The 19,617-nt window shown below is 44.2% G+C and overlaps 1 protein-coding gene across 1 annotated transcript in view; it reads left to right on the top strand.

Moving 5' to 3' along the window:
• unc13bb (unc-13 homolog Bb (C. elegans)) overlaps nt 1-19,617 on the top strand; it is a 91,970-nt gene that overhangs the window by 31,101 nt on the left and 41,252 nt on the right. Inside the window, exons 11-14 of the mRNA XM_030768098.1 lie at nt 6,488-6,781; nt 6,952-7,042; nt 18,597-18,643; nt 18,734-18,812. Coding sequence (XP_030623958.1) covers nt 6,488-6,781; nt 6,952-7,042; nt 18,597-18,643; nt 18,734-18,812 — 511 coding nt within the window. The remainder of the gene's footprint in view (nt 1-6,487; nt 6,782-6,951; nt 7,043-18,596; nt 18,644-18,733; nt 18,813-19,617) is intronic.

Genomic DNA, 19,617 nt, shown 5'->3' with positions numbered 1-19,617 from the left:
TCTCAGTACTGGAGCAGCACTGATGTGGATGGAAATGAACAATACTGCTCCACACAGCCATGGAAGACAAGACTCATCAACCAAAACATGTATGAGCAGCCTCAGTATCCTCAGAGCGTTAATTCCGTTCGGCAGAAAATGTGGAGCAGTCATAACAGTTTGGATAGGATTGGTAACCAAGACTTTTTGATGGAAGAGGGAGGTGTGCTAAACTTGAGCAAAAAGGGGAGTGCTAAATTCGGCCGGTGGCACTCGTTCAACGAGGAAAGCTGCTACAGTTTGAACAGTGTCGTGTATCATGAGGGATATTATGAGGAGAATCCTCCAAACCTCTCCTATTCAGCTAATGGCCAATGTGGTTATAGTAGACCGCCAGAGTTTTGTAGGCAAGGCATGGAAAATGGAAACTATTTTGATTCGACTGAGTATTTTAATGACTGGAACAATTACAATTCAACAACCAGTCTAGAGATGGAAGATTACACGTACCTCGAAGAAACAGAATGGTACCAGCAGTGGCTCTCACTTTTAGAGCAAGGGATGTGGTGGCCAGCTGATGATGGAGACTGTGGGTATTTTGTCTATGCTGATCATGAGTACATCTATGCCCTGCTCACTGATGGAACTGGGCAGTATGTCTATGCCTGCGGTCCTGAAGGCGAGTCCTTGGAGAATGGACCGTTGTCTGAAAACTTCCCCAATGCTTGGCTTCATAATGAGATGGTCACAGTCTGTGGCTTCAAAATACCACTCTATAATGAAGATGAGCTACTCTGGTTTCCAGGACAAGACCAGAGGAGTGCCCAGCTCTTAAATGCCCCCCTTGATTTGTCTGCTGCATATAGAAAAGGAAACCAAATCATGAATTTGAACTTGGAGCGCTTCTCTCAGATGTTTGAGAACTCTATCATCTCTCAAAGAGAACGAACTATGGATTTTTCAGCATTTAGATTAAACAAAGTTAGGATGGATACAAGACAACCGTATAATGCTAATACTATGCATCAACAGGCTTCAATGGGTGCTGTTGATTTAACAGTTCGTGGGACTGATTACATAAGCCCTAATGTTAATAGTCAAGGAATGAAGGAGCTGCTCTCACAGAAAGTTTCCATCTCTCTTGGTCCTACTCAGACCACAGACTCCTCAACCCCAGGTTATTATAGTTGTTACAAGCCACAACAAAGACGACGCTTATCCTCTGGGATACAAGTGAAACATGTTGATGATGTTCCAGAAGATGAATGGCGTAAGAGAGTGTCTCCTGGTGAGGAGCAGCCTAATCGATCGATTAGGAAAATCTCATCTTTCTTGACTTCCATTGTTGGCAAAAGTCCAGAGTCACAATCAAATACCAATAGTGTTGGCCCGAAATCCCCAACGACTGTGAGAGGTGGAGCACGCCGAGTACAGGCTCAAGACAACCATGTCAGATCTGCAGCAGCTGAGGCTCCCAACAGGGATCAGCAGCCCAAGAGCATTCTCTCAACTGGTCTCCAGAGTCTGAAGTCAAAAATCATTAAGGATGATTCTGTCGTTAGTACAACTCAGTCTAAAAGTGTAAATCAGCAAGACTCAAAACCAGTATCAGCAGCATCTAGAATTTTGCCCACACCACCAACAGGAGTGTCAAGAACCACATCGGCTCTTGATACATCATCAGTTGCCTCTTCTCAGAAGCCTAAACTGGCTCGACAATCCACTTTGTCACAACAGCCTGCTGCTCCGTTGTCGTCCACTTCACCCTCTGAACAGGATGCTCAAGGTTCATTACATGGACTCAAAAAGTCACCCATGCATTCTGAGGTACAATCAAATGAAAAACCTGCTGAAAAAGAGGCTGAACAACCCCAAGGAGGGTTTTTGAGTTTTTTCAAGTCTGCAGTAGGAATGGAAGATGCAAAGCCAGAGCCCGCTAAATCCTCTCAGACTGCAGTGAAACAAACAGAGAAAACTGGATCTGTTTCTGAACCTGCTACTAGTACAAGCACAAATAAAGACAATGCAGGGATATCTAGTCTTTTTGGTTCTATTGGAGATTTCTTCAGTGCAGAACCAACTCCATCAAAGCCTGCACATCCACAACAGTCACGTTCACATCAACAGCTGTCCACATCTGGCCCAGGAAATGACACCAACAAAAGTGCTGGAAGCCCTCAGCAGATGTCATCAAGAATGAATGATATTCAGAGGCAAAAAACCATGAGTAGTACTGGACAAGGTGGCCAATCAGAGATGTCTGGTGTCTCACAAGCTTCTCAGGGCCAGCTGCCAAGTAAGAGTATTTCACAGCAATTTCCTTCCAGTGCTAGCACACAGCCCCCTCCAGGGAGATCTCAAAGCATACCAGGGCAGACTAAACAGGAGCAACCCTCTAAACCTGCAGGTGGACTTTTTGGCTTTTCTATTGGTGACATGCTTTCTGGAACTCCAACATCCAAGGAGGAATCCCCAGCTAAAGGGATATTGTCCATGTTCAGTGGACCAAGCCCAAGCCCCCAGCAGGCTCCACAGCAGTCTCAGCCAGCTGAATCTGCTCCACCAAAAGAGACACCTGCAGCAGGTTTTCTCTCGATGTTCAGTGGCACAAGCCCACAGCAGGCATCACCTCAATCTGGTTCCACCACTGAGCCTCCACTACAAGGAACCGCTCCCCCCAAAGAGACACCAGCTAAGGGTTTGCTCTCAATGTTTAATACTCCTAGCCCACAACAAACTTCACAGGAATCAGGGTCAATTCTTGGTGGAATATTAGGTGGATCACCTTCTTCTGATGGGAGTCCAGCAAAAGGTTTACTGTCAATGTTTGGTGGATCTAGTCCACAACCAGCAAAACCTGGCTCAGCACCAGATGCTCAAGTACCAGGGACAAGTCAGGTTAAAGAGCCACAAGGTTTTCTTTCCTTATTTAGTGGGCCCAATTCACAGCCATCAGCCTCCCAAGCTAGCACAGGTGCAACATCTGGTCCTCAAGGGACAGCTCCCTCAAAAGAGCCCCCTGCTAAAGGTCTGTTTTCAATGTTCAGTGGTCCAAGCTCACAACAGTCTACAACTCAAACTGGCTCATTTTTGGGTGGAATCTTGTCAGGAGCATCATCAGCAAATGAAAGTCCAGCGAAAGGCTTATTTTCAGTTTTCAGTGCACCAAGCTCCCAGCAGCCTTCACAAGTTGGCTCATCACCTGAGCCTGTTGCCATGGGAAGTAAGCCATCTCAGGAGCCACCAGCTAAAGAATTATCATCAGTACCCGGTGATTCAAGTTCTCAACAGCTACCTCATCCGACAGACTCCTCAACTGATTCCACCAAGGAACCACTAGCAAAAGACTCTGTGTCTAAATTAAGTGAACCAACTCCCCAGCAAGCCCCCTCCCAGCCTTCATCAATTCTAAGTGGAATTCTTTCTGCAGCTGGCACAAATGAAACTCCAGGAAAAGGGCTATTGTCCATGTTTGGTGGAATAGGTCCTCAATCCTCAGAGACACAAGTTAAACCAACTGCTGAATCTCTCACATCTGATTCAGCTGCACTCAAAGAGGTACCTACAGCTGATGGCTCAACGGCAGCTCCTGTATCTGCTGAACCAGCTGTTCCATCAACAGCTCAGCAGAAGAAACCTGACCCTGAAACATCCTCCCAAAGTACTGTTCCACCAATAGCGGGCGCAGCTGCAGGTTTATTATCAATGTTTAGTGGCTCAGGTTCCCAAGGGACTTCCTCCCAGCCTGGACCTATACTTGGTGGAATTCTGTCAGGTACCTCTGGACCCAAAGAAACCCCTGGTAAGGGTCTCTTTTCTATGTTCTCTGGACCTAGTCCTCAGTCAAGTTCTGGTCAGACAGGGCCCTCTGCTGCAGGTTCAACACCTGGCTTATTCTCCATGTTTAGTGGGTCAAGTCCACAACAAGGTGCCCCACAAGCTTCATCCATATTGGGAGGTATCCTACCTGGAGCCACTGCGTCAAAGGACATACCTGGAAAAAGTCTTTTTTCCATGTTTGGTGGTTCCAGTCCATCTAATCAGTCAGGACCAACATCCAAACCATCTGAGCCAGAGGGACTTTTTAAGGTTCCCTCTTTGTTCTCTCGCGATGGTGCTACAGATGAGAACAAGCCAAAGGCTGGTGGTTTTGGTATTTTGAACATGTCATTCATGGAAGAAAAGAAGAGTGATACACCAAAACCTCAGGATGCTAGTGGTGGTCAGTCATCTTCTGCAGGGGATGTGAAGACGGCTGTTTTAGCCGACACTACCCAAGACAGTAGATCTCTAAAACAAAACGACCAAGAGGATAAGATTACTTTACATAAAGAAGCTTTATTGTCTAAAGCACCAAATGTCTCTGAAAGTGTTTCTCTCTCTCAGGAGCAGAACTCTTGCAAAACTGAACAAAAAACTCTTGAAGGAGAAGTTACAGTGGTTAGCCAAGAGGCAGACAAGCCTTCAAACTTGACCGAAGAGGTCTTGTCAAAGAAAGAAGAGACTCGTTCAGAGAAGTGTGCAAAAACAGAGGAGACGCCCTTCAATGAACAATCCAATCAGACTCAATCCCAGCCCAAGCAAGAAGAGATTAAAACTGCTGCTCCATCCACAACTTCAGGTGCTGAAAGTCATCAGAAACCAGAAGAAATTAAAACTGTCACTCAGTCCACAACGTCAGGCGCTGAAAGTCATCAGAAGCCTCCTGAGGTAGAAAAGTCTGTAATAGACTCCTCAGCTGAAATGGTTACTGGGTTTATGTCAAAAATGTTCTCTGGGCCTAGTGCAGCCTCCAAACCATCTACAAGCATTTTCTCACAGGCACAGTCTTCATTTTTTAAGTCCCCTACCGCATCAGGAACTCAGCCACAGCAAAGAACCTCACTCTTTGGTCTCCCAACCAGCTTACCAACAGAGTCCTTGAAAAGTGATCTTTTCGGTATGTTCAAAGCTCCGGAACCAACATCCAAACCACCTGAGGCAAAGCCTGGATCTGTTTCTACACCTCAGCCTAAGATCCATGATGAAAATACGTCCAAAAACTCAGTAGGACCCACAGGTGATGTAACATTACCTCAGAATGAAAAAGATGAAGTGAAACCTGAGACTCAAAAACCTGACTCTGAACTGCCTGAGGCAAATAAAAAGTCTGCTGATGAGTCAGCTGAGCATATTATGCCACCTAGCAATGCTGGCCCAAATAGTGGAGACACTGTTAAGGAGAAAGACATGGAGGGAGACGTGAGAGAAGAAAAACCTGTTACCATTATTAATGAACCAGAGGTTAAAACAGACAGGAACGATGATAAGTCAGTTCCTCCCCGTGACCTCGATCAAAAGACATCCCAGCATCAACCAACAGTGGAGCAGCCTCAGTCCATATTTGGCATGTCCGGTTTATCTGGTCTCATTGGTGGATCTGGTGATGCTGGAAAGTCATTTGGATCCTTATTTTCTTCACCACCAAGCATCCCAAAAGGCCTTCCATCAATGCCTCAAGCAGAGGCAGGGGGTCTTCTTTCTGGATTCAAATCCCTGTCAGCCGGATTGTTTCAGGAGGAGAAATCACCTGCTGCTAAGGCAGAGCAACCCACCTCTATATTTGGGACAAAACTAGGTTTCCCATGGCAAAAAGAAACTCCAGTACCCCCTAAGCCACAGACTCCTGTTGTTACAACCCAGCCCAAACCAAAGGACAGTAAAATAGATGCACCCAGCTGTGAGCCTACTAAAACAGAGCCTAGCACTTTGACCACAGAGAGCAGAGATTTAAACAGTGAGATAGAGCAGCCTCTTTGCGTGAAAGATGAAAAAGATCAGTCCACAGAGAAGAGCTCAGTTGCTGAGGACCAAAAGCAAGGGTCTTTAGGTTTAGCAGATGACACTCTTAAACCCCAGGTCTGCCCGTCCATACCCGAGATAGCCCTTCCACAGTCCCCATCCCAAAAAGAAAAGGACACCCTGTCTGAGCCCCCACACTCTGCAGATCTCTCTACAGGATTACAACAGGAAAAGAAGGACCTGAGTACAAAAAGGCTAGTAGCAGCAAAATAAATGGTTACACCAAAAACCATTTATGATGCACTGTATTTAGCTGTAGGAACCAAAGACAGCGTGTTTTCCCAGTCAATTCTTATGGCCCCAATATTTCAGATATCATATGTTTCTCTGCTTTGCATTTGTGTATGTCTTGTGTGTGAGCTTTTGATGTTTGCTTCTGTCCTGTGAGATTTTCAATGTGTTTTGTCCATCTTTGTGTTTATGAGTACCTTTAGGTATTCATTCTACCTTGTTACCCCCACTGTTGTGTCTCCTTAACACCGCAATATCATTAGCTCTCCTTCTATTTTAGTTTTTAGTATTAAACATACCGAAACAAGCAAGCTATGCCTAGTGTTACACAGCTGAGCTTCAAGTAATAAGTGTTGCATTTGTCATAATCATTTGTACTTTGTATGATTCTATGGCGTATTTTTCTTACTTGTGCATCTGTTTCACACACCACCAGCCCGGCGGACAGTAGTCGTTTTGGATCCTCTGGGAACCTCAGTCAGGCTAGTTCTCAGCTCAGCGAACTTGGTCAGGAGAGTGCTGCTTGTTCAGAGATGGAAGATTCCCACCATTCGTACCACAGCACCGGTTATCGTCCAGCCACAAATGGCCACCATGCCACGAATGGACAAAATGCCTCAGCGGACGAAGGTCTGAAATCCCCGCAAGATCTGGGCAGGAGTATGAATGGCAGCTTGAAGAAGGAAGTGATCAACCAAGTGGAGAAAAGACCCGAGAGGTCACCAATAAGGTGTGTTTACGTGTGAAGACTTAAAAGAGTTTAAAAAGTGTCTGAACGTGGGTTCAATGATGTTGTTCTGAAATGTTTAAAAATGGGTTTCCTCTGAGGGGCAGACGTATGAAATATACCGTTGGTTCATTTAAAAAAAAAAAATTTAAAAAATTGTTTTTTCGTTTCAGTTTTCAGGACGATGGGCCTCCTCTACCTTTCTCTCCATCCAGAGTGCGCTGGCTGAAGGCGATCAACAAAGTGAGAGTTCAGCTTCAGGAGGTTAGGGAACCCATACCCGCCATCTCCTCTGACTTCTCCTCCTGCAGTAATCCTCCTTCTGCGCTCCTGTGCCCTTACATGACGCACACCTCTTTTAAACCCCAATGCCTGTTCATAATGCTCCTACCGATATTCCCCACCAATATCTGTCAGCCTGTCTGTTCCTGTTTTCTTCTTCTTTTTTTTTTTTTTAGGAGCCTGTTGGGTAAGTATCACCCAACCAACTTCTTTCAGTGAACCCCCCCCCCCCTTCCCTCCCCTTCATGATCATTTGCCATATAATATAGTTCGGTTGAGTTTCACTCTTTTGAATTTAAATAGGGTGAACAGGTCTGTGGGTCAAAGGCCTGTTTATCTAAGATGATACACTGCTTGTTTTCAACATAATTTCAGTTTAGAAAAAAATCCTGTCTCTTATACTCCTTTCTGTTTACAAAATAAGGTCATTTTATTCAAGCAAATAAACGCATGCAAAAAAGTTGCAGGCTAAAGGTCCTTGCTGAGGGGGGCAGTCGCGGACAAGTGCTTTCTCGTACGCCATTCATTTTTCAGTCGTCGATAGGTGGTCTTGTTTGCGCACCACACCCACATACAAACAGCTGCATTAAAAGATTGTCGTCCACTCTCCAAGGCTAGACAGGGGCCAGAGCTGCAGTTAATCTTCTGCCTTGATATCAGACAGGTAAAGCATGGAGGGGCTCTTAGAGTACTTGCTGCCTCAGACCTCACAACGCTAATCTGTAAAGGGCCAAGGTCAGGCGATGGAGAGACGCTGTCTGTTCACTGATAAAGTCCGGAGGACTAATTAAAGAGGGAGAGTGAGAGAGGAAGAGGTTGTGTCTGTGTCTGTGTGTGTGTGTGTGTGTGTGTGTGTGCGCGCGTGAGTGTGAGTCTGTTGTGTGAAGTTTAGCAGGACGGTTGGATTTCTAATTTGTTTACTTGAAGGGGAAAGTTTATGGCTGGTCTGATGGACCAATAACACGGTTGCTCTGCGTGCATTTGAAGATCATTTATTCCCTTGTGCCTGATCAGATTCTTTTTAATGTCAAGTTCATTTATTGAAAGTGATGTCTGTTTTAAAAAATTGCCAGCCAAACAGCATTTCACGGTCGATAACAACACACGTTTTATGTTATGATCTCAGCCCTGTGGAGTAAATTGTTTGCACCTCTTTTGAACAGATTATGTTCAGAATGAGTAATGCACCATCACTGCTTCTTCATTAATTGCATTTTAGATTTCCTCATTTGCAATGCTTGTCTGCTTCTGCCAGCCAATCAAGATTCAAAAGCATCCAAAAGCATGAGGTTGGCTCAACAATATCAGGTTCTGTTATGGTCTGTTTCAAAGCCTATATCAGAACGAACGTGACCTTATTAACAGGGCTGTATTTACTGCATATGAGTAATCTGATCTGTGAAGATGTCACATCTTCAAACCTGCAGTTCTGGAAACCGACAGTGAAGCATGTGGAGGGACAAGCTCCTGTAAATAGGGAAGCAGTGTGTGTGTGTGTGTGTGTGTGTGTGTGTGTGTGTGATGTACATGTTAATGCGTTCATATACCCGACCTTCAGCTATCATGTATCACAGTGAAATGGTCATTTTAGATAATGCAGGACAATTATTAGATACATCTCAAGGACATGTTTTGGAGATGACATGATTCAGCAGTCATTAGCAGACACAGAGAGAGAGAGAGAGAGAGACAGATGGACGGACAGACAGACAGACAGAGATGCCAACAGACTGACCGAATGATCAACCAAGAACTGACACAGAAATTATCATGCGGTATAAGGTTAGCTGTAATGTTCTGTGAGTAGGCAGTAGTTTGACTGGAAAACTATACCCAGAGATTTATTAAGAAAGGTCCATGTGTCATGTTGTATTCGACAAACTTTTATGTCGGTAAAAGGTATCTTGTGTCCCTCTACCAGTGTGGAGATTTCGGTTGTTTCAGTCAAAAATCTTTTTAACGGTCTGTCACTTGCTTCTTAACGTCACCTTGAGTGTGTTTGTCCGCAGCACTTGTCCACTCATAAGTCCCCAGAACCCATAAAAAATAAACCTTAGAGCCTAGATTATTTTATTGACTCAGTCATTAGTCGATCTTCATGTCCTTCTGTCTTTAATGATTTCTTTCGCACGTGCTCCCTCCTGCTCTCGCCCTCTCACTCTCTCGCTCTGCGTTTTTGCGCTCTGGTTTTTTTTTTTCCCCTGACAACGTGTAATTGTGAGGCACAAGCTTGCCCTCCGTTACGGTGACTGTACAGGATTGGTGTCGTCCTGTCTCAGGGATGCTGATTTATATTAAACTGTTAGCACTAACAGTTGATTTAAATTTATTCCTCGAGCGAACTAACAAATGAAACCAAGTGACTTATGAAGATATTCTGTGTGTGGATGTAATTGAAATGGTTTCTTTTTGGTACAAGGCAGTTTTGACAGTGGAGACTTCCTACACATGTACATGCCTTTTTTTTTTTTTTAGCTCCGTTCAGGAACTAAACCTTTCTCAAGACTATATGAAAGTCATATAAACCCCCCTCTCTTTTATGTAGCATTATCAAATCAGTGATAGACTCTGATATTTTTATGTGAGTTTTTAAAAGGCACCAGGAAGGAATCAGGGGAGATAGCCCTCCCCATTACGTACAACTCTAACACTATTGATACCGAATCGAAAATGGCGTTGAGAAGACACAGCTGTTCTGCATGGTAGTGCAGGACTATTGTTCTTCAAGGGGGATATGGTGTCGTTCCATCTGTGGAGTTGGACTTTTGACCGGTGCATCCTGTCTGTGAAACGCTGTTGTTGCTAATTACGCAGTCTGGTTTATTTCTGACGCTGGTCCCCGTTATGGCTGTGGCATCGTAAGGGCTATGGTGGAAGGCATAAAGTGAACACCCAGTAATTGAAAAGGGTGTAGGACAAATGGCCTGGCAGAGCACAGAGCTCAGCCATATAAATCTGAATTTATTAAGGGACATAAGGAAGCACTCAAGACACAGGCTTTGTACCTTTTAAACGCTATAATGAATGAGAACCGTGAATCAGTCGTTCGCCACTGTCAGGGTACCATAAGTCAAACAGAACTGAGCTCAAAGCGAGAGTCTAGTATTTATACTGCTCTCCTCACTGCGTGAGTTTAAGCATCACTGATGTTGTCTGATTTGCCTTAATTATGTGTAACTTATTGTTAGAGTCCTGAGATAATTGATCAGATTCTTACATTCTGGAACATGTTTTTGTCTTTCATTCTCTCTGTCTGTCTCTCTCTCTCTCTTTCCCTTTCTCTCTCTCTCCCCTTCTCTCTCTCTCTCTCTCTCTTTTTTTTCTCTAACTCATCTCTCATGAACATTGTGAACATGTTTAATAATCGAGTCAAAGAGGCAGACACACACACACACACACACACACACAGAGGCACAAGGGAAAAGGGAGTGTGTGGGGTAGAGAAATGGAGGAGAGTAAGAGAGCTGGCATTTTGACAGTCTCAGATTAGCTTTGTGTTGGAATACATTGCCAGAGGACACAAAGAGAGAGAGAGAGAAAAGGGAGAGGGAGGGAGAGAGGGAGGGTGGCAGGGAGGAGTAAAGGAGTGTGTATGGAGCAACGAGAGGAGAGAGGTTGAGGGAGGGATACTTACTGTGACTAGGCTGTCGATCTAGCAGAGACTTTGCTCCACTCTACTGTGGGTCTGTCTTTGAGCGAGGAGTCACCAGTAGCTCTCTGCTGGATAATCAGATCCTATGGATTGCTGGACAAATCCAGAGATTAGAAGTAACTAAGGATATTGTCTTGTACGTTTTTGGAGGTCTATTAATGATGCTCTTGGTCAATCCTGATTTGCTTCTTTTATCTCTGTGTGAATCCTTCGGTTTCCTTAAAAGTGAAACTTGCCACCCCCTCCTGATTTTTTAATTTTTTTTTTTAACCTCCTGACTGATTTTTGTGGCTTTGTAAGGTAAGATTGTTGTACTTTTTTTGCTTTCTTTGTTTCAGCATGTTTCAGCTATACACACTGTATTTGTTAGTTGCTATACACTCTGCTTTAATTTTACTGACAAACATTTTGCGATTTATACATAATGTGATATTTAAGAGCAATGTGATGTCCCTTCTCTTATGAGGCCGTAGATGTGTTTGATCAATATCCCTGCTGATTGATTGGTGTTCGTAAGTACTTACATCACAAAGACAGATAGCAATACATTAGTGTGCCTTACGTGCATTGACAGAACACAGACACTTCTTACCGACCGAAAGAGCAGACGATTTGATCAACTGAAAACAAGTAAAGCAAGTCCTCACTTTCTTTTTTTTTTTCAGGTCGTAAGACAAGAAGGATACAGGGCATAGACATTGCTTTAGACTGCACCCGCCACAGACACACGCACACACAAACACACACACACAAACACACCTAAACTGATCCAAACCTCCACCAGGCATTTGTTCCCGGTGTGTGGACTTTCTAGCTGATTGATGCAGTTGCGAGTGGGCCAGCTCAATGAAACAGGACACAGCTCCGAGAGGCGACGTTACGAGCTGATTAAGTTGATTTATGCCTCAGATGCCCTGGAGCCCTTTTCAACATGACAAAAATCCTGACCCAAAAACCTTGAGAGAGTTGAGAGTCACTGTTGTGGAGGTTCTAGCAAAGAGGGCTTTCTGCTGTGAGAGACTCTGAGACAACTGACTTTCACATCCTCTGTTTTAGGGAGACATAGTCAACTAAGTCAGAAATGTGAACTCTAATACGTTTGATACTGTACTTGCCTCGTGATTATATGAGGTCCTGAGTCCCTTAAATGCATATTGTTTTTTAATCAAACTGGTTGAATGGGGTGTCCTTGGTGGTGTAAAGTTATTACTCTATAGTATACTGTCATAATGCAAGTGCATATCTCCACTTAGTGAGTGAAACTGCTCAAGCCTTAGGCAGAATGGCAGAAATTGAGGAATTCTCCAAAGAGTTAAATTACTAGGTCTGCATTTGGTTTTGTCTTCAATAGGAAATGCAGAGATATAAAAAAAATCCAGAAATATAAAAAATATAAATTATCGCATTTACTCTAAGTGAGGTGAATCACAGTCAGGTGAGTCTGTGAGCTACAGATTCACTTTGTGACCCTCTGACCTTTCTGAGTCTCAGTCACAGACGATTCTATGAATTAACTGCAGCCGACAGAGAGAAAACCACACTCATTTGGTTTCTTAGGTCACCACAGCTGACCGGAAAAATGGAAATAAAAAAGGAATTGTCTGTAACTTCGATAACGTTCCATTTTAGGCTTCAGGCAGCCGGCCAACACCCCCCCCCCCCTCCTCCTCTGCAAATACTGGTGCCCTAAACGCACATGCTCTTAGTCAAAGTAAAGCCTGGGTGGCTCGTTGAATTTATTTTGAGAGAGAGAGTGACGGACTGAACCGACACTGAATTTCAATGACCGTCTCGGTGAAGAGTAATCGCCATTAGCTGTGCTGGAAATGAATGCTGACATACGTCGGGAGAAAAATACACATTTCCTCACCAAAAAAATTCACATATGCCGAGATCCCAATAAACTGCTGTGGCGACCCAACCACCAACATCAGGTGCACAATCAATCCCGTCACCGAGGGCAGGGGGAACAATAAACGGATTTAAAGGGACGATTGGAGACCCCATGGTTATGCTTAGCATTACAATATGCACTTGTGTTAGCACTTGCATCTCTCTTGATTAATGGCAACAGACTGTGCCTTTTTAAAAATGACAGCTTTTTGTTTTGTTTTCTTTGACCTTACTTAAAACGAACCAAAAATATGTGTTTGTACTTTTTTCAATGCAGATCATCCAGTTAGATGCCATTTGAATGAAAGGGCGTGTTTAGACAGGCAGCGAGTGGCAATGTAAGTGCAGTGAACACACATGTCACACCAAACAGCCAAAAAAAAAAAAAAGAGAGAGAAGAAAAATTGCATAGCAATGTCACCTAGTGAGCAGGAAGACACGCCGAAGCTGCAATTACACACAGCAGGATCCTGCTTAACAAATGGCACATGTTGTGCACAGCTGGATTGTCACTCTGCCTGTGGTTATACGCTTGCATTCCAAACTGGCTAGCAAGAGTTTGATTTAACAACTTAACAAAACAGGGTACATATCTTTCTGATTGAGCCATGTGTTTTTCTGTTCTTTTTTTTTTTTTTTTTTTGAAAACCTATCTTTGCAGTTAAGGTTGATGACCCAGTAATATTCCATATACAGAATGATAGAACAGAGTATCTCGAACTCTTGCTCCGATCCCCGTTTTTTCCGATTGCCCTTCCAAGCAGAGTGTACTACAAGATGGGCTCTGTGGCGTTGACCTGACACTCAGTTCCATTTTCCTCTTGTGTCCTGACTCTCCACTTGTACCAGCCTAATACAATGAATCCGGCCCTGCATTCCCGGCAACCAATATCACGTCGGCTCCCCTAAATTAAAAGTCAGTCTTTTATAATGAGCGTGGGAGGATCTTGTCAGTCTTTTCCTATGGCCTTGTGCGTTTCCTCTCCGACAGTTGAACAGAAGCAGAGGGATGGGATTATTAACTACGAATTGGTTTTCCACCGAGATGTCTGGCCAGCGGTAGATGTTTAAAGGGGGCCCGGGGAAAGCAAGGACTGTTTATCTGTAGCTTAGAGGTCTGGACCTGGAGAGGAGTCAGTTTTGGGGATTATAGAGGCGAAAGCTCAAGGTTCGGCAGAGGTGTGCAGAGGACAGTTGAGCTGTTGTCTGTGTTTGTGCCTTGCCAACTGTGTCTGCTTTAATTACATGTTTGTATTGTTTAAGGTAGGAATATTGTAGGTAGAACATGCCACACAGTATCAGACTTGTGGCAAAGGCCTTTTCGAGGATGAGAGTGAATGGGTCATATTTGTGGTTTGAAAGTGTAACAGTTCCGTTGTTTCATATACCAAGTAAGGGATATTCTGTCACGATTCTGTGCTTTATTTAGCCTTAGTTGTGTTTCTACAATAAACTTTAGGGATTAAAGCCACATAACTTCCTCTTTCTGCATGTCGTGTGTGTGTGTGTGTGTGCGCGAGTGTGTGTGTGCATGCACATGTTTGTGTAGGCTGTAAATTACAGTGCCCCAATCTGAAAATGAAAATGGTCTACCACAGTATCTGCGAACTAGCGTTTGTAGTTAAATGGTTTCTGCAAAAATTTCTGCAAAACATTTAGCAACTGTTATATATTTAGCTTGTAGACTGAAAATGACTTAATTCCACAAATCTCTCAGCTATTTATTACTACTATTGCAACCACTATCAGGGCAATACCATGATCTACATGCAAACCATTGGAATCTTGCACATTAAGTTGATGTTACTGCGTTGTCTGGCATGGTCAATTTTTTTCTTTGTCACTGCAAAATGGAATGATTTTCCTCCACACCAATGATACTGACAGTGACGTATTTCTGTATCGTGGACAGAAAAAAATCTGAGGAGGCATCAGGAAGGAAATGTTCAACATTGATAATGAAGCTGTTTTTATGTGACAGTTCAGGAATTTCTTCTAAGTGATGGCAATAAGAACAGACAGACTTTTCAGTACTTTCAAGTAACACTAATGTATGTTTTTTTTTCCCATTATGGACTTTGTCATTCTGTCCTGTCCATTCCAGACTAGACTCCTTGTTGAAACAAGAACTAACACAACTTGGGTAAGATGGTAGACCTGCTCAGTCATACACACCAGAGCCTGACGGCACTGGTCAAACCCTAGAGAACAGCTGATTCTACGGGATGTTCTCCAGGAACCGTGGTAACGGACAAGATGAGCCAAATGGGAAGGGTGTCCTTCAGCAAAAGCTGCCTAAGAGAAGGGAGCTGGGTAAAAAACGGGCCCAGAGTCCCAGAGTGGGCCGTGGGCTTCGGAAAAAGATCCAGAAGTTCCTTCAGGGCCCAGGGGAGCACTCCATCTACGATTCCCATGGCTCCCCTGTGGAAGTGGAGGAGGATATGTTCACCTGTGGCCTGAAGCGCAAGCCTGAACCATTGGGCTTTTTGCCCAATGGAAAAAGTCATGTGAGACCGACCAGCAAATCTCCAGTTAGGGAGGTAGAATTAAATCAAGAGGGCTGTGTTAGGATTCCATGTACAGTTCACACCAATGGGCCCATGTCAGACCAATCAGCCCTGGGGGAGCACAGCGGCTCTGATTGGGTAGACGGAGGTGCCGTCGCCATGAAGAAAACTCAGGGTCCCAGTGAGGAAGACAAAGAAGAGGCTATGAAAAAGGAAGGAGGATCCAGCACCATAGTGGAGCACATTTTGAAAGAGCTGCAGGGGATTAATAAAATTCAGGAGGAGATCTCGGATCTCAGGCAGTATTTGACTTCTGTCCGTGGCTCAGTGGATGAGGTCTCCTGTTGCGTTGATGCGGTACTGACCGAAATCGAGGAGCTCTGCTCCGGAGCTGCCGTCGCTCACCCTTCCCCTCGACGACCAGTCGTTCGCCGTGAGAGCCTCAGCAGGCAAAACGCCTTTGAACATAGAAACAAAAGTCAAATTCAAGAGCACTACAGTTTTGACAGAGATGGAAGGAAGGCACAGATGCATAGGCCTTCGAGAAGGGACAGATCAACTGCCTACCAACCTTTGGCTGCTCAACTGGACTTACTAGAGGAGGTCTCGGACTGCTCAGACGTATCCTGTGTCCGAGCAAGGACGGCCACCTACTCCCACTTCGATCAGCAGTACAATCACGAGTTCCAGAGCACTAGTTCCTTATCCTCAGGCCAAAGCTCTGTCAGTAGAGACCGAGATAGGTGTTACCAGTCCAGACAGGAGCACTTGGAAGGGAGCAGCTGGAGAAGGTCAGAAACGCATCTCAGTCTTAGTGGAGAAGAAGTTTGGAGTGGGGATACTGGCTTGAGTGAGGAAGATGTTTGCTCTTGCCAGAACAGCACTGATGATGTCGAGAACTGTGATGAACCCAACGCGTGGTACGGGTATACAGCCAGAGAGACAAGCAGTACCCCAGGGCATTCTTCACGAAGCAGCTCTGAACATCTCTCCTTGCTGTTCGGACGCTACTATGACTCTCATTCCAGCTCGTCCAGTGTAGCGGACTGGAGGCCTTCCAGGCAACAGAAAGTGACTGATGTTGAATGTGCCTGCATGGCTAATTGTCCCTACTCCAGGAGCTCTGGCTACCACACCATGGATGCTTATGCTGACGAGCTGGGCAGTGGGCCATCTAGAAGCCTGAGTTGTTCAACCATGGGTTTGACCGATTACGATGAGGCCTGCCACGATCTGCATTCCTCCTGCGAGCAGTGTCTGTCCGCTGCACGTTTGGGCGTGGACTCTGCAGAGAGCGCAGAAAGGGTGTGGCCTGAGCTGGTTTGCCAAAATGCAGAACAGAGCGAGGTCAGTTACTCAGAGGTGTCTGATACCGGGTCACCTCAGTCACCTAATTTAGGTTTTGAGGTGACGAATATCAGCAAAGCTGCGCTCAATTTCAAATCCACTCTCAGGGGGGCTGTTGAGCGGCTGGAGGGAACCAACCCTGAATGTCTGGAGGATGAGGACATATCTGATGTGGGCTCAAGTCCAAGTCATGTTCCCAGTGAACCTTTGGAAACTGGAGAGTCCAATGTTGAAGAGGCAAAGGAAAACAACCTTGTCAATGAGACCATGTCCCTTGCTCATAGTGAAAACGTAGATCTCCGTGAGTCACTGTCTGAAATGTCTGCTGAGGCCTCTTTATGTGGGCCTTATGATTCTGCCCGAGACAATTTACAGGAGGACCAACCAAATGCTCCTCATTTGTCAAGTCCTCGAGGATCACCTCCTGGTGCTGCTTCGCCCTCCCACACATCCACTGAATACTACTCCATGGGCTGTTCGTCAAGCCCGCATGATCATCAGACAGATCAAGACATCTCCAATTTGGACTATTCACCGGAATGCACCCCAAAGAGAGAAAAACTGAAACGGGTCGAAGTTAGTCCACGTAGGATGGAGGATGAAGGCCAGATGGAGGTCCGTCTGGATAGGTTAGAGCTTAGTCCCGAGAAGGCAGAGAGTTATGCAGAGGACTGCCTGGAAGAAGCAGAGTCCAGCTCAACAAGAACAGGCCTTGAACACCTTGAGTCCCAAGAAGGTGACGACCAGGTGAACGATAGCCTGAACCAAGATGACCCTCACTACCAAAAACGCCTTGCTAACATCCAACGAGTACTAAAGGAGAAGAGGTACAGACACAGAATGTCCAGGACTGCTAATGGGTCCAAATCTGTTTTCCTCGAGGAGGAATCCAATACAGGTACATTTCACGCGGTCTTGCTTGTAACTTCGATCACGCCAGCAAACACATTTGGAAAGACAGCTCGCCTGCATTCTTTGGCGTCAGGTCAAGGCTAACTTGACCCGACACTTTGCATTGCATAATGCATAATGACCTATGTGTGCTTGTAATAACCGCTTCTTTTTTTATTGCGTCATTACAGAGGGAATCAGTGAAGACAACCAGGTCACTATTGTTGAATTTCCCGTCTTTTTTTTTTTTTTTTAAGCTCCTCATCAAGTCGACATTTTCTTTGCTTACGGCCACATTCCTACAGTGAAATGCATGCAGTTCTGTAGCATGTGTCTAGAGTGTCTACATTGTCTCTCCTCTCATCTCTCTGCACCAGAGACTGACAGTGTTACAAAATACATTCTATGACAAAACAGCTGTACTGGGTTTCACCAAATGCCAGTCATAGACTTAGCCTAGCCTTACTTCACAGAACAGTTTTAATACAATGAGCTCAAGGCATTTCGGGCTCTCTCAGCCTACCATTTACAGTTCCGTTTGTCTGTAGAAAAGTTGTGTTTGCTGGTATTGATGGTTTGTCCTCAAGTGCCCACGAAACAGAAAATGTTTGTGTTTTGCATAATTGTTTTATTGTTTTGTTTAAAAATAACTGCATGCATTATGTGTGAAGATATTATATTGTGAAAAAGTAAACCATATATTTAGAACATAAACAAATTATGCTCTACAAAAGTACTTCCATAAATCATTCCAGTTTATGTGTGTGTGTGTGCTTTTTTGTTTGTTTGTGTTTGTTTGATTCCACCAAGCTTAGCTGTGGACTGATGTTTTATGACTTCTTAGAAAGACTAATGGTTTTATTTCTCCCCCAGCAGCATGTATTGCTTCCTTTCCTCTGTGTGGCTTCTGAAGATGCATGCTCAAAATCAAGGACATTTTTTTTTCTCTTGCCTTGGTTTTAGAGATTGGATTAAGGATAATACAACTAGGTTTCATTTGTTTTCCGAAGTGTACAGTAACAGTTTTGCATATGCTTATTCCAAGTTTCTCTTTTTTTCACACTTTTTTTTTTTTTTTGCATATTTGTTGTTTGTTTGTTTTTCTTACAAAAGAGTGGAACTCAACCAGTTGTGTGTTTAAGTCATTCATCTTAGCAAAGCCTGATTTCTGTGCGTGTGAGATCTATGTTGTGCGTCGCTGTTTACATATACAGATATTGACTGACTTGCTTTATAAATCACGCAGGGTCGACAGAATGGAGATAACTCCAAACAAGCCTGGGTCAAAGCAGGGTGAGTGTGAATCCATTCTGTTAGGTCAAGAGCACTCAACTCAAGAAGCCAAGAGGCAAACGGATCAACCTGAAATGTCTTTGTTCGCAGGAGTGGGAGTGGCCTGTTTGGCATCGATAGCATGCCTGACCTCCGCAAGAGGAAACCAATCCCCTTGGTTAGCGATGTGGTGAGTGCTTTATTTTACCTGTTTTAACAGTTTCCCTCCACTGAAAGCACAAAGGACAGTGATGTAACTTGTGGTTATGCTATGTGGTTCAGTTGCTGGAAATGTTTTGGGTTTAAATGCCCTTATCTGCGTTCACTTTGGTGCCTTTTGAGATCAAGTCTTTATTTCGGATCGGTTTAGATATGCATCGGTCAGTTGGCTTTAGTCATTTGTCAGGTTAAAGTAAAAGTGACCAGTTGTGGCAAATGTCATGGTAAAAATTGGTTCTGTATCCTCTCTCTCTCCCTTTACATGAAAAACTTAAAATTAATCCTCAACCTCTCTCATGAATGCAATCACACTGCCTGGTCAGGCTATGGTAAGTTTAATGACCAAAACCTCACAGATTCAACCCCACCCTCCCCAAAGAAACCAAGCCTTATGTTAAGTAGGAAGAAACATCTGGAAGAAGCTCCTGGAAAATACTGCATATGCAGATCCAGTATTACCCCAGCGCTGTGCAAATACATAATTCAGAGACAAACACTGATGAAGGTTTGTGTCTCAAACTCTGGATCTATAAAAAGAAATCCAAGAGATTTGGCTCTTTGTCTCAAAGTAAAGTGGTGTTTGATTTGGTAAGTAAGCATTGCTCTGTACTATCTCTTTATAGATACAGACACACAATGTGTATGCACAAACAACTCAAGGCAATTTTCAGACTGAGAAGAAAATTTAAACTCATAAATTACAGACGTCCACCAAGTCTCACTGTTTGTCTCCTGTATTTGCAACCTGCGTAAAACCTACTTAATATAAAAAATAG

This window comes from Chanos chanos, chromosome 3 (assembly GCF_902362185.1).
Source record: "Chanos chanos chromosome 3, fChaCha1.1, whole genome shotgun sequence".
Classification (NCBI taxonomy): Eukaryota; Metazoa; Chordata; class Actinopteri; order Gonorynchiformes; family Chanidae; genus Chanos; species Chanos chanos.
Note: the sequence above shows the minus strand (reverse complement) of the source record. Positions and strands in the feature narration are given on the sequence as shown.